The sequence below is a fragment of the Pecten maximus genome, chromosome 5 (genome assembly GCF_902652985.1).
Source record: "Pecten maximus chromosome 5, xPecMax1.1, whole genome shotgun sequence".
NCBI lineage: Eukaryota > Metazoa > Mollusca > Bivalvia > Pectinida > Pectinidae > Pecten > Pecten maximus.
In genome coordinates, this window is record NC_047019.1 from 38,181,042 (window position 1) to 38,207,512 (window position 26,471).

At 36.5% G+C, this 26,471-nt stretch overlaps 1 protein-coding gene across 2 annotated transcripts in view; it reads right to left on the reverse strand.

Annotated features, from left to right (window-relative positions):
* Positions 1–5,976: 5,976 nt before the first annotated feature.
* The window catches only part of LOC117327978, a 37,297-nt gene continuing 16,802 nt past the window's right edge, over positions 5,977–26,471 (reverse strand). For both annotated transcript variants that reach the window (XM_033885259.1, XM_033885260.1), the window contains one exon: positions 5,977–7,164. In XM_033885259.1, the coding sequence (XP_033741150.1) occupies positions 7,041–7,164 (124 nt within the window). In that variant the 3' untranslated portion in view covers positions 5,977–7,040. The remainder of the gene's footprint in view (positions 7,165–26,471) is intronic.

A 26,471-nucleotide genomic window follows, 5' to 3' on the forward strand; every position in this document is an offset into this window, starting at 1 on the left:
ACTAGTTTCGACCCTATCGCAGGGTCTTCATCAGGACATTTCCCCTGTAACTTGTTACTTGTCATCAAGATCTTCTGTTAGGCTTGGGAGTCTCTCTGAGCCATTTACAAGGCATTGGACATTATTGCACTCAATTGACCTTTTACCTGAAGATGAAGGTTGTAATGACCCAATTACTGTACATTGCACATCACCTGTATCGATATATAAACAATTTAAGTTTTATCAATGTATAGATATATAGCTATCGCTGGGAAAAATTTGTACTTACCCGGTACATATATTTGACCTTTCACCTTCAGGTCAAGAGCACAATAATCCAATGAAAAAGCACTGCACCTTGCCATCGTATGATAATGGTACACTTTACCAGTTATTGCCTGGACAACATTTATTGAAAAAAAAAGCACTTTGACCTTGAGGCCAGGGTCACAGTGACATAATGGCAGTGTAAATGCAAATCAGCTTCAGTTAATGCAAGTTTCTGCCAGTTTTATCAAGATATCCTCAACAGTTTAGAAGTTATGGCTAAGGGAAGGAATCATATTAGAAGCTTAATTAAGAGCCAAAACCAGAAGAACTCTTACTAATACAATACGTCTCCCTTCATTTGAAGGGAAGACAGAACTGGGTTTTGTACTGGTTTTAACTTCTTAGTGGAAAATTTTCTATCTGTGCTCCATGGAATTCAATAAGTGACTGGTGTTAAAAAACTAAAAGGCCATCAATTCAAACACTTTAAACTGACGTCAATCCTAAATCACCAGTTGTCACCTGGAGAAGTCATCTGAGAGGTGTACCTGTATGCACTTGAGGAGTTTGCCTCCTTGCTTTAAAAGTATAATTCTGACAAAGGCCCACTGGGCCTGCCAAATAACCAATATTAATCTAGGATAGAAGTCTTACAACAGTGTCTTATCAACAACTTACCAGGTAAATGTTTTGGTATGAAATAATACAAATGGAGAAAAAAACTGAAATGCAGAGAAAATTATAATTGAACTTTTTAATACATTTGACCCCTGTGATCTTTAATAGTTGAAAATCACATACTTTATTGCACACCACCCTAGCTAGCTACCTAACATATTTAATCCCTGTGACAAAAATAAAGGTTATTTTATCAATTGAAAGTTTATAGGGTACCTTATGGTACTAGCCAAATATCCATTTTCAGATTTGCAGACTGGAGGAAAACACACTAGCTGAGCCATACAAAAACTCACAGGCACTTTATACCATGTGAGCTAATAAAAGTAAATAAATGAATGAAGGTCAAGGTCATCTGTTTGATCAAACTTGGTAGCCCTTAATCTCAGCATGCTACAAACCAAATATCAGGTCTCTGGGCACTTGGTTATTAAGAAGTTGTTTAAAGATTTTAGCATATTTGAACCCTGTGACCTTGAATGAAGATCAATGTCATCCATTTGAACAATCTTTATAGCCCTTGACCCAAGAATGCTACAAATGCAATATCAGTCTATGGGCCTCTTGGTTATCAAGATGTTGTTTAAAGATTTTGGCATATTCAACCCCTATGACTTTGAATGAAAGGTAAGGTCTTCGATTTGAACATACGTGGTAATCCTTCATCCCAGCATGCTACTGACCTAATATTGGGTCTCTGGGCATTTTGGTTATCAAGAAGAAGTTGTTTAAAGATTTTAGCATATTTGACCCCAGTGTGACCTTGAATGAAGGTCAAGGTCATCCATGTAGCCCTTCATCCCAGCATACTACGGGCCCAATATCAGTACCCTTGGCTTTCTGGTTATTGAGAAGAAGTTGTTTGAATGAAAAGTTTACACAAGGCAGACGACAGCGGACAGAAAGTGATCATCACTTGAGCATCTAGAACAAAATTCCTAACCTTGCAGATGGTGGATCAAAGTGAAACATGACATTTCATCCTGATTCCATGCAGTGTTGTAAAGACTATATATGCAAATATGCAGATAAGAATATTCATGTCAGGATAGTTCATACAGGCCAAAGAGCATCAGGAGAAACATATCTATTACATAAAGCTATCCTGTCTACAGGTATTAACACAAGTTAACAATATATTTATATGCTATTGTTCCTGGTGTGTGAGATGAAGTGTCACTCATCACGAACATGCTGGTATAGAATGTGAAAGTTATATCCTTGACATGGCAGAGTGTATGTATAGAGAAGCTATCTTTAAAATATATCTCCATACATTGAAGTATTTTTGTTCAAATTTCTCTGCCTATCTTAAATATGAAGGCCCAACAATTCATTGCAATGGTAACATGGCTATTTTTTGAAAATCTTACTGCCCTGTTTTTTTGCATGGATATATTCCAAGAACAGATGTGTGAATTTTAATTTCTAAATACATTGCTTGTACCTCAATTTGATCAGTTGTTAGTGAACAAAGAGATGTCATTAGATAAAATTGGACATTTTGACCTTGTCCAAGAAAGGTCAGTCCTTTTATTTGTATAAGTAGCTTTTGACTTTCGTGGCATAAATCAAAATTTGGATACAACCAGCTAATTTACACCCCAACTCCTAGAAGGGTCAGACACGATATTTGTATACTTTTTCATCTTCATAGTTTGAAAAAATTACCACCAAAGTCTGATGAAATTTTGTCCAGTTGTTTCCTTTTTATGCAAATGTTGACAGATACATTGTCTATGCATAAAACAATGGACGGGGAACTATCACATAAACTCATTGTCCTTCATATCAGGTAAGGTGATGTAAAAGCAGTCTGTATTGGAGATATTAATATGAAGATAACATATAATACAGTTACTTTAAAATTCATAAAGGTAAAGATGTCAGCTGACAGTGTATTGTGTTGGTACATGCCTGTTGTCAGTGTACGACCTTTGTCACTGTTCGTACCCTTTATCTCCATAATCTACATAATCAACCTCACTGTATGCAAATATGACATGTCAAACTTTTTGTGATTTTGATACATTACTTAACTAAGCCGGTTCTGCATAATAAAATTTTGTCAAGTATAAAACAGGCATAAGTGGCCTGTATTGGCCAATCTAACGTACTAGTTCACTGTTGATATACCCCTCCCAACACTTGATGATAAGACAGTATTAAGACATTTTTATTCTTCAGTGTCAACTGTAGCATGATTCAGGTACTCTAGGGTTCTTTGAGCTCCTCCCAAAGCCGAGTGAATCATGATCAGAGGTCAAACACACAGAGTCATTCTGGCATGTCACATTACTGCATAACATTACAAGGATATTACATCATAATTATATACAGGATCTCCTTAAATATACCTTAAAATATATTTTCGCGGAAAAGTTTCGATATGATAGAGATTACAAAGAGTGTCTAGAATATATCTATTAATGAATTAACTGTGACAGATACGTCAGGTACTGAGGTTGTGTCTTGTGTATTACATGATTCTGAAGAAAACAATGTCCCAGGTAGAAGTAAAACATTTTAAAGTTTAAAAGGTGACAATGACAGAATGATGAATATCTCTGCACTATAACATAGTCGTATATTCTTAGTCTGTCAGAGAGGTCATATATTTACAGCAAATGACCAGGAAAAACTAAACTCAGCCTGCAGAAACAAGTGTAAGGCTAATCTGGGTCATCAGCTGATGATCCCGACCTAACCAGACAGTTAGGACTGTTTACAGGTAACCCACGTACCTAGACCCATACCTGTGTACCTACCGACTTATCTACCTGTAAGTGGGATTCAACACCCATCATTCCACAGGTACTGTCATTCACAAATTTGTATTGTCGGCACAAAGTGTTGGTCATACTCAGGTGGAGGGGTTACTACTGTACAAATCTCAATAGCCAAATAGCTAAATCAAAAGTTCATGCAAATTCTGTTTGTGCAGTCAATAAAATGAAGGTCACATTGAAAATGGAAACGTTTCATCATGAATGAGGACTTTAAATCCACCACTTTTAATAGTAATAGCCAGCATAGTTGACCTAAATAGCTATGTTTTTAAGTCGTGACCAACTTTTTACCTGTTTAAAGTTATCTAGCTTAATGTTTTGTGTCAAATGTGTCCCGAGTTTACAAAGTTATAACTCAAACCCATAAAGTCATTATTCAGGATCAATATCGCTAAAATTCATAGTAAAAAATATAACTAACAATCTGGAACATTACAATCAAACAGTGTTAACAATCCTTGCACTATCAATCAAATATTCATCATAATACACTTACCAGTAACGGCATCTACAAATAATCTATATGATTTACTGTAGGTATCTATTAAAAATTACATTTATCATATTTAGCTTAGCACAGAACAAGAAGTCACCATCCCAAATGTCATAGGGAAGAAAGTGTATTGTTCAGACCATGATTATTGGTCTTAAACTGATGGAGTCAATGCTTTCCAAAGGGTATCATATGGAATGTAATTTGATTTCATTCATTACAAAAGGCTATAGAGCAAGTAAGATTTGGGTAAACAAAGTTAAGGAATTCTGTGTCGGACATACCAAAGTGGTTAGCAAAATCAGGTAACTTATTAGTTAAAGGTAAATCTTTTTGTTATTTTCATCTTGTGTGCAGACTTAAGTTAAAGACAGCCCCTAAAGCCAAAATATCAGCAGGATAGGGTAATTTGAACATTACAATACTGAGTGATTCCTTATGTTATTGACAGGGTACGCAATATGATGTCATCATGTTCTTATTGATCCAAAGACAATAGGATGTTACAATAGGGTGTCATCATGTTCTAATTGATCCAAAGACAATAGGATGTTACAATAGGGTGTCATCATGTTCTAATTGATCCAAAGACAATATGATGTCATCACATTCTAATTAATCAAAGACAATATGATGTTACAATAGGGTGCCATCATATTCTAATTAATCAAAAAAGACAATAGGATGCCATCATTATCTAATTGATACAAAGACATCTAAGTTTACCAATATTCAGTATAAATTATGTTTTGTTCTGATATAAATGTTCAGCAAGGTGCTGAAAGGCACATGTAACAATTGAGAAGTGACATGTCCTATGAAAAGTCCAGATTTTTGTTTTATCAAGCAGTAAGTTACCCTACTCTCCTGTCTATAGATGTACGTAAGTGTTATTGAGATGCTTGTATGATAGAGCAATACCTGTTAGAGATTGTTCATGGTGTGTAGGGTTGCACACTTATGCATCAAAGACTACACTGGTCCTATTTCAGTCTCAGTCGCTACATTTCAGGTTCTAGGGCTGCATGTCGTTTTTTTCTGTTACAGCAGAATCAAGTGACATTTTTACATGGCATTGACATTATCACAAGATGGCCCCCATATAGTAGTCATCTCTCACCAATAGAATATATTTTGGAATTCTTTTTTCAATTGAAGGAGATTCCCAATAGAATATATTTTGGAATTCTTTTTTAAATTGAAGGAGACGACTATATGAATTGTGTGAGCACTTACTGTAGATGACAAAAAATTCTTAATGCATTTTTTTCTTTTCAATCATATCCCCATCAGTGATATGGGTCATTTTGTATATGTTTGATATTGTTAGATATACCATATCTCCATCAGCCTGATCCATATCTGCCTGTCAGACAGCTTATCAGCCCTGCATGCTCATGCCATATCTGCCCAGCTGCAACCATGCAGCTTCACCTAGCTGCTCCTGATCAAACAGATTTCTGAAGATTGGAATGTTTCAGGTCTAATGGTTGATCATACTTAAGTTAGTAATGGTCAGTTTGTAGTTATAATCTTATAAGTACCTTACAATTTAAATTTTTAGTACATTATAGTTTATTTTCTCATCAAATCGGACCAAGCATGGACTTAAATTTATTATGCAATATATCCTGGTAATTAAGTCCATGGACCAAGCAAGCAGTCATTTCCAAACTGTTCTAGATGGAAATGACATCATACATTCATGAAACATCTTTAAGGTGCATTGAGTTCACAATCATACATATACATGAGCAAAATCAGTGTCAGAATTTAATGTTTTTATTACAGTTTAACAAAAAAGAAAATCATGAATAATGAATTGTGCAAAATATTACATGTCTTGATAATCTAACGACACTTCGGGAAATCGTGATAATACTGTAACAGATAAAACAACAGACACCTACACAGACGTGCAGTGAAAATAGCATCACAGCATGTGAAAAAGTCCAGATGTATCAATAAACTTGATAGGCTTGCTAGTAACAGTACAAAAATACCTTCAAATCAAATATTGCATCAGAATTTGAGTTAAAAAGTAGATTACAGTTGTGTTGTAGTTATATCTGACTACAGTCAGAATACAACTTAAAATTTGTATAACATTTAAACAGTCACACTATATCAACCCCATAGTTATTTTCTTGTTATTGCGTTTATACCTCAGTCTAAAACATTAGTATTAAATTTGGGAAGGGCTTACCTGTGAACCAGGTTTAGCTTACTGTTTTAATTTGATAATTCTGCAAAAAGGAAAAGGGGAGGGGGGCTTATTTGTGGGCAGGAACTTATTTGCAGATCAAAAAGGTAATACAAAGAATGTTTTGGGCCATTTGATGAACTATAAGATTTTGAAATGACTTCCTGTAAGGACATATAAAGGAAATTAATATCACACAAAATATGAATGTCAACAGTGAGCCATAGGTATAAAGACTACAATTTGTCTGTAATTTTGAAGCATTCAGCAGCAGTATCATATTATCATAAAGAAATACACATATGTATCTGGAAACAATGAAATTCATTTTGATACACTTAGTGTACATCTTCAAGATGTACTATTAGCTAAGTAGTTATAACAAGACCTCTACAAATTTAAACTGTTCCAGGTAATCTGTGGTCCATGGTCACAATGATGTCTACAAATCACAGACAAGGCCAGATACTGAATTCCTGGGAACAGGTGGACCCTCAGATCCCCAGGTGGTCCTAGCAATACCATAGTTGTAGAAAGTATTGAAATGATTGAACAGGTAAATTGCCAGGTGTGTTATATCAGAGATCCCTCTCTGTCAGCTGTCCAGCTCTGTAGTACACATGTATTATCTGGTCCTAATGAGTGTCTCCAGGCACTCAATGTCCAGCCTTAACATCTGATGGTCACTCACACTGTCCCACACCAGTGACCCCAAGTCGGTCTCTATGTCCACTTCAGTATCCAGGGACCTGTAACATCCAACAGGTACACAATAGAAATAGATGTTTTACATAATTTATCACACGTGGTTACAAACACTTATCAAGTGACCAGAAATATTTGGAACTCGTCAGCGGAAATTTTTTACATGTACATGTATTACACACAAGCGACTTGTAAAGTTCTAAAACAGAAACACACAGAATTGTGCAACTGACAGGTTACATCAGTTTAGAATACATAACTTACACCTGGCTACCAGATACCATATTATGATATAAGCTTTACCCCGTGGTAACTATAAATGACCATGACTTGTACATCCTTCAATTATGTTTCAAGACCCTGTACAGGTATAGTATCAATTATGTAGATTTGCACAAATATACCTACAAAGTAGAAATTATAGACTTCCACAAGTCTTAATTTGAACAGATAACATCAAACAGCAACATCTTTGATAATGAAAAACAGTAATTACAAATTTGCATCCATCCATGTTTTACTTAATGTGCATCTTGCCTAAAACCTGCTCACTGACCTAACTTCCCACTGTACATTAATTACTTCCAGCGGCAGCAAGACACGTCAAACAAATGATTACAGAATGAGGTAGCTAGACTTCTCCTGTTTATAAACACCTATGTCATAATGATTACAGAATGAGTATAGCTAGACTTCTGTTTATAAACACCTATTATTACAGAATGAGTATAGCTAGACTTCTCCTGTTTATAAACACCTATCATTACAGAATGAGTATATAGCTAGACTTCTCCTGTTTGTATAAACACCAATTTACCCTTACCTGATGTTTGTTACTCTGCTTAGCTAAAAATCATCAGTGTTAATGTCTAGAAAGTATAGTGTTCTGTACCCAATCAAACCCTACACTGTACCCAATCAAACCCTACACTGTACCCAATCAAACCCTACACTGTACCCAATCAAACCCTACACTGTACATGTACCCAATCAAACCCTGCACTGTACCCAATCAAACCCTACACTGTACCCAATCAAACCCTGCACTGTACCCAATCAACCCTACACTGTACATGTACCCAATCAAACCCTGCACTGTACATGTACCCAATCAAACCCTACACTGTACATGTACCCAATCAAACCCTTCACTGTACCCAATCAAACCCTACACTGTACATGTACCCAATCAAACCCTGCACTGTACATGTACCCAATCAAACCCTACACTGTACATGTACCCAATCAAACCCTACACTGTACCCAATCAAACCCTACACTGTACATGTACCCAATCAAACCCTGCACTGTACATGTACCCAATCAAACCCTGCACTGTACATGTACCCAATCAAACCCTACACTGTACCCAATCAAACCGGCCTGCACAAGTGATTTCTAACCAACATGAAACTTATTGTAACTTCCACACATAACAGTACCTAGTACAGAAGTGTACTATAAGAAAACTTGCAGTTGGTCAAATACTTTCAGGGAATATGGAACAATTTAACTGGGTGTCATGTTAAAATTCTTTTGAATTCTGGCACCAGTTTAGAATATGTAAATATATTTCATGTTCTCTTAAAATTATCATACATCCAAAAATTACAAATCTGACTAGATCATTGGATAAAAACACCTCTCCCTCGTTACCTGGTATATTAACATTTTAGGCTATTTTCATTTTCCTGAATTTCTCTACGAGGTTTCTACATTTTTGGTACCTAGTATCACTCAAAATATTTTTTCTCTTTTTAGACCATGTGTATGTCTATTTTACTATAGGGTATAAATGCCTTTTGTTATTTCCCCGTAACGAAGTTATAACTTCTCTCTTTATTTGTAATCTCATAAACACTTGATCACTTCAGTAAGTGATTCTGCTTTCAAGAAACCTGTTCCCTATATCTGTTTGAATTTCTTTTAACAAGAAAGTCCAAAAAAAAATATGTATCAAACAAAAAAATCTGAAAATCTTGTTCATATCGTATAATTTTGCAGTGGCATCTGTGTAGGGATCATTCTTGGTTACTTAATAAGGGATGATTAACCCAATTAAGTTACATGAGATATGTTTTAAGATAGAAAGCTGATCCTCTCCCACAGATAGGTGTTATGGGAGACTTATATCATCTTGTAACAGACACATCATAAGGGCTGCCATCTCATCATCAGTACCAGGAGTAAACACTTCCCACACAATTATTCTTACACAGGCCTCATATCTGATGTAAGTGTTTAAATGGTGGTCATACACAAACCCCTTAGTCTTATTAACATATGACAAGTGTCCTAGAATATATATTGCACATATTATACCCAGTACAAATGATATCTAAATATAGATTAGACCTGAACCAGCCCATTATAATATGTATGGCCCGTGTGAAGAGAACAATAAGGAAGTAAAAACATCTGGTTTTCGTTAGGGATACTTATAACTAGGGAATATAAATACATGTACCACTATGACAGAGCATTTCTGTTTGATGTCGAAGCCAACAAATTTTTTTTTTAATTCTCATCTTTTTCCAATATTGGAGTTATTCCCCTTGTTTTCACTAATTATAATCTCCAATACAAGATACAGTATGTCATTGTAGATATGAAATAATATTATTTCATAAATACACCAACATACCTTACCATGTACCAGAATGACATTATAGACAAGAGGCCCAAAGGGCCTTAACGGTCACCTGAGATTTGAAATATTTCGGCCAACTAAATTGACCCTTTTTGGCCCCACCCATCAGTCCTAATGGGGTCAGTCTATGAAGAGTATTTGATTCTAACATATAGTAGATAAGAAGATTTTTGAAATTTCAGTCAATTTGACCCTTTTTGGCCCCGCCCACCAGCCCCTGGGAGTCAACCAGGGCCAACATGTACATACCATCAAACTGTCATCCCATGCTGATAATTTGAACCAAGTTAGAATGAATTCCAATACAAATCCAACAAATAATAGTCAAAAATGTGATTTCCCTATATAATCTATAGTAAAGTTTACCCCCTCCCCAGGGGCAAACGTGAGACCCCAGGGTCATGAAATTCACAATTTTGGTAAAGCACCTTAAGACCCTTCCATCTATGAAGAGTATTTGATTCTAACATATCTGAGAGTAGAGAAGAAGATTTTTGAAATTTCAGTCAATTTGACGCTTTTTGGCCCCGCCCACCAGCCCCTGGGGGTCAATCAGGGCCAATATGTACATAACATCAAACTGTAATCCCATGCTGATAATTTGAACCAAGTTAGAATGAATTCCAATACAAATCCAACAAATAATAGTCAAAAATGTGATTTCTCCTATATAAACTATAGTAAAGTTTACCCCCTCCCCAGGGGCAAACGTGAGACCCCAGGGTCATGAAATTCACAATTTTGGTAAAGTACCTTAAGACCCTTCCATCTATGAAGAGTATTTGATTCTAACATATCTGAGAGTAGAGAAGAAGATTTTTGAAATTTCAGTCAATTGGACCCTTTTTGGCCCCGCCCACCAGCCCCTGGGGGTCAATTAGGGCCAACATGTACATACCATCAAACTGTCATCCCATGCTGATAATTTGATACAAGTTAGAATGAATTCCAATACAAATCCAACAAATAATAGTCAAAAATGTGATTTCCCTATATAAACTATAGTAAAGTTTACCCCCTCCCCAGGGGCAAACGTGAGACCCAAGGGTCATGCAATTCACAATTTTGGTAAAGCACCACAAGACCCTTTCATCTATAAAGAGTGTTTGACTCCACCATATCTGAGAGTAGAGAAGAAGATTTTTGAAGTTTTAGTCAATTTGACCCTTTTTGGCCCCACCCCTCAGGCCCCTGGGGGGTGGGGACCATATAATTCACAATTTTGGTTGACCTTCAGCCATAGAAACTTTCTGCCAAATTTCATTGAATTTTGTTAAGTGGTTTTGGAGAAGAAGTCGAAAATGTAAAAAGTTTACGGACGCACGACGCACGACGCACGACGGACAACGACGGACAAAAGGCGATTAGAATAGGTCACTTGAGACTTCGTCTCAGGTGACCTAAAAAGTGCTATAAGCATTGTTGCAATCATTTTGTTTTTAGTACTTTCAAAGAATTTAATAATCGCATCTGATGATGATGAACATTTGACCCTACAGGATTGTTTGACAATGTAAAAATTTGACCTACAGGACAGTTTGACCACGAGAACATTTTACCCTACAGGTTACAGGGCTGTTTGACAGTGAGAACATTTGACCCAGGAGGACTGTTTGACCATGCAAACATTTCACCTTACAGGACTGTTTGACCATGTGAACATTTCACCTTACAGGACTGTTTGACCATGTGAACATTTGACCCTACAGTTAACATTTGACCCTACAGTTAACATTTGACCCTACAGGTCTGTTTGACTGTGAGAATATTTGACCCTACCGTGAACATTTGACCCTGCAGGTCTGTTTGACTGTGAGAATATTTGACCCTATATGGCTGTCTGATCATGTGGACATTTGACCCTGTAAGACTGTTGGACAGTTTGAACACATTTGACCTTGCAGGACTGTTTGACCCTTTGAAAATAGTTTACCCCACAGGGCTGTTTGATAGCTAGTGTGAACATATTTGACCCTGCTGGACTTTTTGTCTCTAATGAAATTGACCCTACAGACACTACTGTTGACAGCAGCTTCACAATGATACAATTTAAAGTTGCCAACAAACAATTGTTTACATATCTGCGTTCAGTGTAGTCCCTGTGTCAGTAGTATATTGTTCTGAATGATTTAAATGACAAGTTTTTTCACAAGAGGATGACATTAGGGGATTGTCTTATGGAGTTTGATAAAAAGAGGTATATGACACAGACTCAAAGGTACCGGTTGTGACTTAACTGTCTATACACCGATCGTAAACCTGTATATAATTTATATAGCTAGGAGGAATATTACAATAGACCTTACAAAGAATTATCCCACTTGCAATTGGCATTTTATTACATGTTCATACAAAAATGAATGTGTTACATATCTTTCAGAAAATCTACACAGCATGAAACATTCAATTTCATTTATCTAAATTTCAGATTTAGAGAGTTTATGAGGCCTGGGAGAATGAAGCATATGCCCCAAGGAATCTAAAATGTGCAGGATAGCATTATACAGTGAATCAATGACAATGTTGTAGATCTAAAACAGATAGTGGAATAAATGTTCTCACATTACCCTCACCCTAACCCTATATCTATAAACATTCTTTAAATCTAAAATCAATATTATCCATGCATGATATTAGTATTTGAAACAAATAATACTGAAACAATATAATATTAATAAACAGATATTTACATGATTGACAGACAATTAATTGCAGACCTTGAATAGCCTGGTTAATGAGTGATATATGGATTTCCAGTCAGATGTTAAATAGGACTGATCATACCTGTGAACTATTCATGTGTGAATCTCTAATCTTAAACATCTTTACTCACTCTCTATATAACCTCTGGGTAGAACTTTTATTCTGGAATAAGTTATAAAAAGCCCCATGTAGAGAATCCCTAAAGGTTTAAACTGTATATAGATGGCAGGTCACCATAATCAGAACTGTCAATGACCTAGCTTCCTCCACAGAAAATTTAGACACTCCACAATAACATTCTTCTTAATTAAGTGTTAGATTCTGATACATGTGTTATTGATAATAACAGGTAAAGAAATAACCTGTGGCCATTTATAAATAGACATTACAAATGTATGCCAGTATCATCCACAGGCCTATAGAATATAGAATTTTTAATTGACAGATCATTTACACTCATTTGAACAAACATGATATTATATGTTGGAGTCTGTTACTTTTTCATCTTGTCATTATTTGTGACAACCTATAAGTAGCTATATTGGTCAGTATAATCTTGAACATCCGAACATGTCTAAAGTTTGCAGGTCACAAATTTGAATCCCCATTTGCACTTTTGCTTTCCTGATTCATATAACAGACCACCACCATTAATAAATACACATATGACAAACACTCAATCCTCACACTCCTTACACGTCATACACACATATTGATTTCCAAGGTGTACTATGACTGTTACAATTAAGCTGTTCACTTCTCACCCATTTGTCAACTTACAAGCGATCTCCTCCAGTTCGTAAAGATTGCATAAACCTCCAAAAAAAACCCACTTTTACAACCAAATTCATTCTTAGCCTTACATCAGTAAAAATAGCATGATATTGGCATATCTGTTAATCCATATGCTATCTAACCTTTTATCATACAACTGTCTAGATAATTAACTTTGACCTCCTTCTGCTGTATGACGTCACAAACATTTCATAGTATACGATAAATGTTGATGACCTTGACATTGTCACTGTATAACCCACATATATATATTAATTTCCCTCCTAACCTTGATCTTGTTCCTATTCAAACTCTCCTAGTTTTAAATATATTAATTTTACCATGACCAGTTGACCTTGTATGACCTTCTTTTCCCTCAATATATTACTCCCTTGGTAAACTTGACCTTGTAGCACTGTCTTTATACTCCCTCTGTAACCTTGACCTTGTAACACTGTCTTTATACTCCCTCAGTCACATTGACCTTGTAACACTGTCTATATACTCCCTTGATAACCTTGACTTTGTAACACTGTATATATACTCCCTTGGTAACCTTGACCTTGTAACACTGTCTTCATATTCCCTTCGTAACCTTGACCTCGTAACACTGTATTTATACTCCCTTGGTAACCTTGACCTTGTAACACTGTCTTCATATTCCCTTGGTAACCTTGACCTCGTAACACTGTATTTATACTCCCTTGGTAACCTAACCTTGATCTTGTAACACTGTATTTATACTCCCTTGGTAACCTAACCTTGATCTTGTAACACTGTATTTATACTCCCTTGGTAACCTTGACCTTGTAACACTGTCTTCATATTCCCTTGGTAACCTTGACCTTGTAATACTGTCTTCATATTCCCTTGGTAACCTTGATCTTGTAACACTGTATTTATATTCCCTTGATAACCTTGACTTTGTTACACTGTCTATATACTCCCTTGGTAACCTTGACCTTGTAACACTGTATATATACTCCCTTGATAACCTTGACTTTGTAACACTGTATATATACTCCCTTGATAACCTTGACTTTGTAACACTGTCTATATACTCCCTTGGAAACCTTGACTTTGAAACTGTCCTAGGTGATGTCTGTTAGTACCTGGTATACACTGTGTCTTACTTTCCATGTTACCTGTATAACAATTGTGACAATTCAACAAAATCTAGCCCCTGTCATTATTGATACTGTGAAAAAAATACTAAACAAAGATCACCTTGAACTTAATGTTAATTATATATAACAAGTCACGATGGTCTTGCTAAGATATCACCAAACAGGCCATCTAAACCCCCACCCCCAGATTAAATCAGGTAAGATTTCCGATGAAATAATCAGGTTACATATATATGTTAAACATTGGTATACTGGACAATGATCACCTGAAGTAGACAATAGTAACAGCTTTAGTTTATGGAAAGGTCAATACAAAGAGTGTGATTCAGGTGACAGCGTGAATTTCTTTCTGCCAGAAAAATGGTATTTTATTGTTTTGGAACATTTGAATTCAACTGGAAAATAAGAAAAAGAAAGAAATTATCTGAACAGCAAAGACCCACATCCCTGTTAGTTCAGATACAGGGTTAAGAGAAATACAAGTTGTATGTTACTAAACACCTACACCACATCCATGATGTGGTAAACATAGGTTTGATAACCAACACTTAAACAGCTTCCTAAAAACCCTAAACCACTAACATATGACTCCCATCATACACATGTGTGCACAGACTGCACACACATCTGAATGCACTACAAGTACATGTACTCCACAAAATAAATACACCATATGGTCTTAAATTGACAATATCCTTTCCCTGTTTTGTTTACAACTAAAATAGCTTAACAAAACATACTTTTAATATAAGATCTGCGGAAAAAATCAATTCATATTTCAAACTATTTTCCTAACAATATTAATGCTAAATATAGAACATGTAATTAATTACTGTTTCATGAAACCAATGTAAGTTTCCACTGTTTATAGTTACAGACAAGTTTACCTATTCCAATACATGCAGAAAGATATACTTTAGGTGGTTGAATTGTTCCAAAGATTTTTATCAATCGTTAGCTCCTCTCAGGGTCACCAGTGTAAGTCAATTTGTGACAAGACTAATACAAATAGGAAGTGGAAGTGAATTCCCTAATCTGAATACATTGTGGGGGACCAACTCTCTGGAGGACATTGTATCACAAGTGATGAACGACTGAAATTATGGGCAACGCCTAAAGCTATGACATGCATAAAAATGTGCATTTCACATTACATGGCAAACTATTTAATCAGTGTCAGAAGTAGATTGTCATTTAAACTGTGTTGACAGGAGGTTTATACACAATATAGCTATGTTGGAACCATGCTGATGACAGCTGTTTCCATTTTTAGATGATCAACTGTTTTGTCACTGATGCTAAGGTTATGATTCAGACTCCGCAACACCTGGTCCTGAGTACACAGATTAATGTATGCTACACATCTATACACATGTACATTCATATCCTTGCTTTCAGTTGTTGGAGGCTAAAATTCCAAATTTAATGGGTTAATTTGCAAACTATCACCCAATACTTACTTATCTGGTATGTAGTTTATAGTGATATACTAAAGAATTTTTGTTTTTGTTGAAAACAATCCATTCCCTCAGTACAATTATCAATGACAGGAACAATTTGGGGATTCTGTCTTACGACTGATACTTTTATTATCTTACAATGGACAGATAATTTGATTAACTTTCTTTCTTTTTTTTCCATCTGTACTTGAAACACCTACATGTGTTAAGATTATACAGAAGTAACTTATACACAGTAACCACTTACATATACATGTATCTAAATCACTGCAATTGTAAATCAATAAGGTTATAACCAATGTTTATTTCTCATTTCTAAATATATAACATGCATTTCTAAATATGGAAATGACCATCAATTTATCATGTATTGCCAAATATGGTTACCTAAAATAATGTATGACAAGGGTCGGATTAAGTTTCTACACAAAGAGACTATATCTGGGTGTTATCTTACAATTTACTTACCATTTTATTAACTTTACCATCAATAAACATTCAGGAAACAATTATCAATGAAATAACATTTTTCGGTATTCTGTATAATTACACAATTCTAAACTTCTTGTATATCAATAATTTGTGCTAAAATTATTCTATAAATAATAAAATGTCATATTCTAATAATAGATATAGTGAGGAAATTTTAACAAATTCTAAATTCTTTGACAAATGTGTCCTAAACAGTTTCCAAATTCGAAGTACAGGTGAAGTAGGGGTCCTTGGTAAAGGACGATATGATGTTTGACTTTGTACAGACTAGCTCCTTCACCATTGAATTGTGTGTGGTTTTTATGGCCTACCACTGTTTGTACAGTAAGTCCTTGGAATCTGGATACAAACATTACAGGAACATAACCAGGGACTGACCAGGACTGACCTGGGACTGACCAGGGATAATTACAGGGCTACCTCCCTCTAATGTTACCATAATGTCACCCTAGTGTGTCATTACCAGATACCTACAGCCTCCCTACCTCCCTCTAATGTTACCATAATGTCACCTTAGTGTGTCATTACCAGATACCTACAGCCTCCCTACCTCCCTCTAATGTTACCATAATGTCACCCTAGTGTGTCATTACCAGATACCTACAGCCTCCCTACCTCCCACTAATGTTACCATAATGTCACCCTAGTGTGTCATTACCAGATACCTACAGCCTCCCTACCTCCCTCTAATGTTACCATAATGTCACCCTAGTGTGTCATTACCAGATACCTACAGCCTCCCTACCTCCCTCTAATGTTACCATAATGTCACCCTAGTGTGTCATTACCAGATACCTACAGCCTCCCTACCTCCCACTAATGTCACCATAATGTCACACTAGTGTGTCATTACCAGATACCTACAGCCTTCCTACCTCCCTCTAATGTTACCATAATGTCACCCTAGTGTGTCATTACCAGATACCTACAGCCTCCCTACCTCCCACTAATGTCACCATAATGTCACCCTAGTGTGTCATTACCAGATACCTACAGCCTCCCTACCTCCCTCTAATGTTACCATAATGTCACCCTAGTGTGTCATTACCAGATACCTACAGCCTCCCTACCTCCCACTAATGTCACCATAATGTCACCCTAGTGTGTCATTACCAGATACCTACAGCCTCCCTACCTCCCTCTAATGTTACCATAATGTCACCTTAGTGTGTCATTGCCAGATACCTACCGCCTCCCAACCTCCCTCTAATGTCACCATAATGTCACCTTAGTGTGTCATTACCAGATACCTACAGCCTCCCTACCTCCCTCTAATGTTACCATAATGTCACCCTAGTGTGTCATTACCAGATACCTACAGCCTCCCTACCTCCCACTAATGTTACCATAATGTCACACTAGTGTGTCATTACCAGATACCTACAGCCTCCCTACCTCCCACTAATGTTACCATAATGTCACCTAGTGTGTCATTACCAGATACCTACAGTCTCCCTACCTCCCTCTGTTACCATGATGTCACCCTAGTGTGTCATTACCAGATACCTACAGCCTCCCTACCTCCCTCTAATGTTACCATAATGTCACCCTAGTGTGTCATTACCAGATACCTACAGCCTCCCTACCTCCCTCTGTTACCATAATGTCACCCTAGTGTGTCATTACCAGATACCTACAGTCTCCCTACCTCCCTCTAATGTTACCATAATGTCACCCTAGTGTGTCATTACCAGATACCTACAGCCTCTCTACCTCCCTCTAATGTTATCATAATGTCACCCTAGTGTGTCATTACCAGATACCTACAGCCTCCCTACCTCCCTCTGTTACCATAATGTCACCCTAGTGTGTCATTTCCAGATACCTACAGCCTCCCTACCTCCCACTAATGTTACCATAATGTCACCCTAGTGTGTCATTACCAGATACCTACAGCCTCCCTACCTCCCACTAATGTTACCATAATGTCACCCTAGTGTGTCATTACCAGATACCTACAGCCTCCCTACCTCCCACTAATGTTACCATAATGTCACCCTAGTGTGTCATTACCAGATACCTACAGCCTCCCTACCTCCCTGTTACCATAATGTCACCCTAGTGTGTCATTACCAGATACCTACAGCCTCCCTACCTCCCTCTAATGTTACCATAATGTCACCCTAGTGTGTCATTACCAGATACCTACAGCCTCCCTACCTCCCTGTTACCATAATGTCACCCTAGTGTGTCATTACCAGATACCTACAGCCTCCCTACCTCCCTCTAATGTTACCATAATGTCACCCTAGTGTGTCATTACCAGATACCTACAGCCTCCCTACCTCCCTCTAATGTTATCATAATGTCACCCTAGTGTGTCATTACCAGATACCTACAGCCTCCCTACCTCCCTGTTACCATAATGTCACCCTAGTGTGTCATTACCAGATACCTACAGCCTCTCTACCTCCCTCTAATGTTACCATAATGTCACCCTAGTGTGTCATTGCCAGATAGCTAGTCGCCAGTCAATTTTAGGTGTTTCTACCTTGTATGTGATATGTGATGTTTGATCAGTATACTTCATCAAAATAATCAAGAAAATAACTGGTGTTTAGAGTAAAAATTGAAGTGAAAAAAAAGAATATGAAATTGAGAATCTCAATCCTGAATAGTTGGCAGGTATATTTTTGTAAGACCATAAAGAAAGATTGATCATTCGTGACAGATTTTTCTTGAATCATTAAAGAGTCTTATACTAATCTTAACATGCTCTTAAATCACTTAAAAATTAAGAATTACAATACTGTCTCTGGTAGCTTTGATTCTAATTTTTTTAAATTTCTTCTTAGTTATAAACAGGTCGAGTCTAATTTCTTTCATTTCTACTAGGCTTAGAGTCTAATTTCTTTGATTTCACTTCGCTTAGAGTCTATTTTTTTTAATTTCTTCTTAGCTAAATAGATCAAGTCTAGTTTTTCTCTTATTTCCTCTTATCTTAGAGTCTAGTTTCTTCTTCAGTTTGAAACTTTAGAGTATACTTATCTGAGGTATTTATTGTATAGTTGTTAGATTTCAATGAGGAGGTAATATTACTTTGTTGTCCTTGTCAAACCTAGCTCACTTGTGTTAAAATTCTGTACAACCCTGCAAGCCTTGTAAAAATCACATGATACATTTGCTCATATATTGATATTCACTGGTATTTATTTTCGTGCCATATCTAAAGACCATGAATACAGCAAAACTAAATTTACTACAAATGTTAAAATATAGAGTAATATAAATTACCTATCTACAGTTTAATTGTTAATTATTAAGTGATATCATTTAAAATACTTTACTTACAAGTTATACAGAACACTTTTAGACAGGATTTACATGTATGTACAACATTAATGTCATCTACATTAGTTAATTTGCTGGCGTCAGTAATGACATGGCTAGATTAATTAGGTTAAAAGGTTTATTTAACACTCAATCAAAATATCAGTCTGAATGGCTCAACAAGGAAGGACTTCAGACTTTTTTTTTCCATTCTCTTTTTTTCCTAATTAATTTCTGTGTCAAACAAAAAGCAATTACTTAAAACTAGATATAGTAAATACAAATGTACATCTGTACCAGTGTTTAGATTATACAGAAGAAACTTATACACAGTAATCACTTAAATATATCTTAATCACAGCAATTATAAATCACCAGCTATGTACACCATACCTTACACAATGTCTAAATAAGGTTATAACCAATGTTTTTTTTCTGATTTCTAAATATATAACATGCATTTCTAAATATGGAAATGACCATCATTTTACCATGTATACCCAAATATGGTTACCTAAAATAATGTATGACAAGGGACAGATTAAGTTTCTACATACAAAGACTACAGCAGGTGAGTCTTCATAATCAATAGTGTCTGAATTTAATCTAGAAAATGTATTGAAAATATATGGTACCCCCCACAATAAAGCAGTTAGCGTACTTAAATTGTCAGGCGTGGCCACACTCATGGGACCAGGTAGCTAACAGATTTACTGGGATATGACTCAGATGTAAAGATTGGTCAATATTTGTCTGTCCAAGTACTGGAGGTTTACTCAGGTAAGCTTATATACAGGATCCTGTTCACAACCCTTCCTGATCACAATAACTCCCAGCCCAACAAACAAAGCAAAAAGAAGAAAAGATTGATGGCTGTAATTGCACTGTTTCAATTTTACCTGAGATTCACCTGTGAGATGTACATTTGTGTTACCTGAGATTCACCTGCGAGATGTACATTTGTGTTACCTGAGATTCACCTGCGAGATGTACATTTGTGTTACCCGAGATTCACCTGTGAGATGTACATTTGTGTATCTCCTGGCATTCATAACTAATTTGGCTAATGTGATATAGCTAAATAAATATGTCAGCAAAAAAGAAATGAGTCTAAAAATATTAACAAAAAAATAGGCTGACATCAGAGACCCATATAAATGTTCTATTATAAGTCTCTGTCAATATGAAATCTCTAAAATATCATGCGTTACAACATATTCATCATGATGTTTTTTGTTTTGCTATTATTTTGATACCGTCAAGTTTGTTGTTAATTATCTTCCATATTTTATGACCAGAGGCCTTTCAACTATAGTGGACTTTCCTTGGGACTATCATCTAAGTTATAGCCTGACCAGAATGACCTGTCGTGTTGAACTTTGATTAGCATATTGATTGCAGACGTGTTGATAATCATATAGGGAATATAAGTGCATTGAGTACTTTTATATGCAACAGTTTAAAATGATGTAAAAGACTGTTCACAATGACAATTTAGTCGTGAGATATTTGGGTATGTTACTGAGATGTTGGATACAGTACTACGGGTTCGAATCTCTATCAGGAGGTACCCCAAGGACTAAGACGATTTGGTTTTACAAATTTTGATAATCAAAAGATATAAATACCTTTGATAAGCTATACAATCTTATCTAATAAAAACTCATCAGTGATGATATCTGTACCCCCCCCCCCCCCCATTATTTTTGTATGTATTAGGCACATTGAGCATGTGACACAGAGACAAGGCTCAATAAGCTTAATCATATTGTATATAATTTTGTAAGGTCTTTCAGTCTGCTGCTGTTGGTCACCTGAAATCGCTTGTATTTTGTGAATAATTTGAATACAATTTGCAACATCGTATCGTACAGACTATTTTTAAGCTGGGTAACTCCACAAGGTGTATACATGCATTATTAACAAGTTGACATACCTATGCACAAATAGGATCGCCTTCTTGGAATTATCTAGGAAAAGATCAACGCGACAGGTAATTTTGATCAGACTATATCTAGCTGTGTATTGTAACACATTCAGACAGACTGATCTCCAATGTTACACCCTGACGACCCATCAATATATTTCTGATCACACTGGCCCACCCAGTAGAGAACCTATAAACAAGCAGGAGTGTCCAGTCATCAAAGTTAGAAGTAAACAGAGGTACATAGAAAAGATTTAAAGTGTGGATTGACACAGGTAGAGTTTGGTAGTAGGGTAGAGAAGATATCCCACCATCGCTACTCTGGACTTAATCCCCACCTGTACTGGTTATATCCAGACTATAGAAAGGGGTAATAAATAATAAGTGTCCATAATAATCAATGGTTCTTTTGTGTCTATAAGGGAATACACCCCCGTACTTGCAACAGGCCAGTTTTATGAACAAGTCTAAAATTTTAAATACAACATTCAACAACAAGAGCTTCAGAAGATATATCTTCTAGGTAAGCAGACACTACGAGAGTCGATTGTGGAGGTTGAGACATGTTATATCTTGCTGTGATACCCTTTTTTGTGTTACACTTTTGACTGTAAAATTACAGTGCATATTACAAAGTCTGGTCAATATTGGACAATGTAGAAATGTGGAATGGTGCTCTTTTAAATATGAAAATATTTGTAAACTATTGGCCACTACTGGCCATTACAAGATACATATTACACAATACACCTAAGTTTGGACATGTTTATGTGTAATATTCTAGCTCCGCTTTAATAATATTATTCCAGGTAATTTATAAAAGTCAGCCTCAAGCAGATTTATAGTTTAATTATGACCTATATACTTCATTCTAGTTGAGATACTGTTTTCACTTCTTAAGGCAAATGTAAAGACAACAAAACCACAAAAAGTTTTAAAAATTTTACAATAAAAACTTGGAACTGATCATGTCATATTATCAATACAATGTATCAGTATTCAGTATTTATTTACTTTGGCTTTACCTATGTATCATATTTTATACCACAAACACGGAAAATCAATTTCTTCTCTTCGAGGTACATGTAATTACACAAGTGTATTCTACTTGTGACAACCCCTATAGTGACCGCAGATGACCCCTAAACTACAAGCAGGTAATGAATTAAGTCACCTAAAACAAATTAGTCATATCCATCTGTCACTATTTTAAGTTATGCATGTACATGTACATAAAATAAATTATCACAGACTTTGTGCTCTGACCTGCTGTATGGACTTTGTGAAAATGGATAGAAAATCAAGTCTTTGCATGGAAACATGACAGAAATATCAGTTTATAATGTCTACTTTTGTTATCTTAAAGTCGATACAAAAAAATGTTTGAGACTTTAGATTTACCACAGACTTTGAGTACTAAATCTTCTGTTGTTGTCAACATGCTTGTTCAATTATCGTGTAGTACATACAATGTACTAGCGATAGTCAAGTGGGCTCAAAGCTCCAGTGGACAGAATCTACAGGGGGATCAGGGTCTCGATAATCCTGGAGTATCACAAGGCTTTCCAGGTATATACCTGTTATCATGGGTACAACATTAGGTCAAGAAGGGAGAAGTCAAATGGCCAGACTCATAAGGTATAGAGATACAGGGTAACTGATCAGGTGATCCCTACTGGTGGAGGGTATAGAGATACAGGGTAACTGATCAGGAGATCCCTACTGGTGGAGGGTATAGGGAAACAGGGTAACTGATCAGGAGATCCCTACTGGTGGAGGGTATAGAGATACAGGGTAACTGATCAGGAGATCCCTACTGGTGGTGGGTATAGAGATACAGGGTAACTGATCAGGAGATCCTACTGGTGGTGGGTATAGGGATGGTGGTATAGAGATACAGGGTAACTGATCAGGAGATCCCTACTGGTGGAGGGGTATAGAGATACAGGGCTAACTGATCAGGAGATCCCTACTGGTGGAGGGTATAGAGATACAGGGTAACTGATCAGGAGATCCCTACTGGTGGAGGATATAGAGATACAGGGTAACTGATCAGGAGATCCCTACTGGTGGAGGGTATAGAGATACAGGGTAACTGATCAGGAGATCCCTACTGGTGGAGGGTATAGAGATACAGGGTAACTGATCAGGAGATCCCTACTGGTGGAGGGTATAGAGATACAGGGTAACTGATCAGGAAATCCCTACTGGTGGAGGGTATAGGGATACAGGGTAACTGATCAGGAGATCCCTTCTGGTGGTGGGTATAGAGATACAGGGACTAACTGATCAGGAGATCCCTACTGGTGGAGGGTATAGAGATACAGGGTAACTGATCAGGAGATTCCTACTGGTGGAGGGTATAGGGATACAGGGTAACTGATCAGGAGATCCCTACTGGTGGTGGGTATAGAGATACAGGGACTAACTGATCAGGAGATCCCTACTGGTGGAGGATATAAAAATACAGGGTAACTGATCAGGAGATCCCTATTGGTGGAGGGTATAGAGATACAGGGACTAACTGATCAGGAGATCCCTACTGGTGGTGGGTATAGAGATACAGGGTAACTGATCAGGAGATCCCTACTGGTGGAGGGTATAGAGATACAGGGTAACTGATCAGGAGATCCCTACTGGTGGAGGGTATAGGGATACAGGGTAACTGATCAGGAGATCCCTACTGGTGGAGGGTATAGAGATACAGGGTAACTGATCAGGAGATCCCTACTGGTGGAGGGTATAGGGATACAGGGTAACTTAAGTTACCAAAGAAATGCAGACACAGACCTAGTCAGCCATAATTCTCCTGCCTGTCCAGAAACCACAAACTTTGGCCATTAATGGGCAAATGTGGTCATTCCTTACTAATATACCTGAAACTGACATGCATATAAGCATTCCTTCAGTCCTTCAGACGCCATCAGATTGTCTAGAATGGATATCATGTCAACACTAACATTAATTAATTAACATAAAATTCATTACAAAGTCACTGAAGATTCTACAGTTACATATACATATCTTTTACAATGACATGTGTAATGTATGGACACATTTATAAGTCAACTATCCTATATCATTCAGTATCTGAATATCTGAAGCAAACACTAGGCAATCAACATTAACACTAACAGCACTTTACTGTATCTTTCATTTTGTGTTTTAAGACTGAATATTTCATTTAGTCAAGGAGATATATCAGAACAGCACATTTAATCAGAAATAAAGTACATATAACGGTTTCTAGAACTAACTCTTCTGTGTATGCAGTACATACATTCACCTACAGCGGATAAGAGAAAGAAAACAGACTACAGTAAACCTTATATTAGAATATACAGAACAAGGTGAGACTTTCCTAACTGGGCCTGTTGTGTGTATAAATATATCAAAGTCCAAAGAAATACATTCTAACGTGACAATCGATCTGATGAGTTGGATACAGGAGGGCAGACAGGGGATCAGATATAAATGCTGGTGTGTATTTCCTACCCAATTAGGTAGCTGACAGTGACACATGGCCATCTCCTGATGTACCCGACAGACACCTATAATCATGATCAGCCACCCTGATAACAGTGGACATGTCCCACAGGGGTCAAAATGTAGCCACGTGTAAGTAGGGCAGGGACAGATAACCTAATATAGGTGGTCGACTAAACATCGTAAAACTGTCTGATAGCTAGGTATTGCTTACAAACTCTAATAAAGTATTGATATTGTAAAGGGAATCTCAATCTAAATAGTGGTTAAAAATATTCTTGCTTTAAGAAACTATCTGATTGTTTTAAAACTTGACCAGGAACATACCTTAAAATGTTGATAACTTTAAACTGTCATGTATGTACAGAATGACCTAACCTATGTATATGGTGACCTTGACCTTTAGTAGCTCCAAAGATACAATGTCCTGAGACAGACATTCAGGTGATTATATATAAAACCGACTATGACAGAAATGACTGATGGACAGAATCAAAACAACACACCAGCCACAAATCTCAATGGGAATGCTGCAATTACATTTGATGGATTAGCAGCCTTGATTTGATGGTCTATCAAGTGGGCCTAATGATAAAACTGTATGTCATAGTGACAAAAGAGGCAAAGGGGGAAATAAATGTACTGAAATTGAAAGTCCTCCGTGATAAACAAATAAACAGCAGCAAAAACTGGTTAGCATGAACATCAGCTGGTACACCATAGCACATCACTGATTGTTGGATGCCAATGTCAAATTTCCAGACTTTCACACCTGAAATTCATCAAAATGTCCATATTTTCGTTCTTGAATACATATATGACATATCCTGAGGTTATCTGCCCTAAGGCTAGAATGATTTAACAATTGACTTTGAAAGCTCTGTTTCCAGTATACCTGTAATTACTAACGACAGATGTACATACAGTACTCAGTAATAGGTCAGGAAATTACTGATTCACATTAACTAGTCGTGAAACAATAAACTTTATTGACATGCAATGATGATGGATTGTGGGACCTGTTGTACATTGTGAGCTTCTCCAAGCCTTAGTCTCAGTCATATGCAGATCTCATGATCACATACCAATCACAATGCTGATATCCTTGCATATGCAGAATTACCACCAGAATACTTCATATACAAAACACTTTGACTCTCTCTCAGCACTACAACCTTGTAATTTTGACTAAACAGTTGTTTATTATTTTGCATTCTGAGTATGACCTGAGGCAAGGTATTCTACATAGCTGTTAAACTACTTAAAGACGTATTCATTACTATATACATACTATCATATAAAGATATAAACAACAACATTTCATCATTAAATCTAAGATATAAACAAGGAAAATTTCATCATTAAATCTAAAATATAAACCAGCAAAATTTCATCACTAAATCTAAGATATAAACCAGAAAAATTTCATCATTAAATTATAGCTGAAGTTAAAATCACTTAA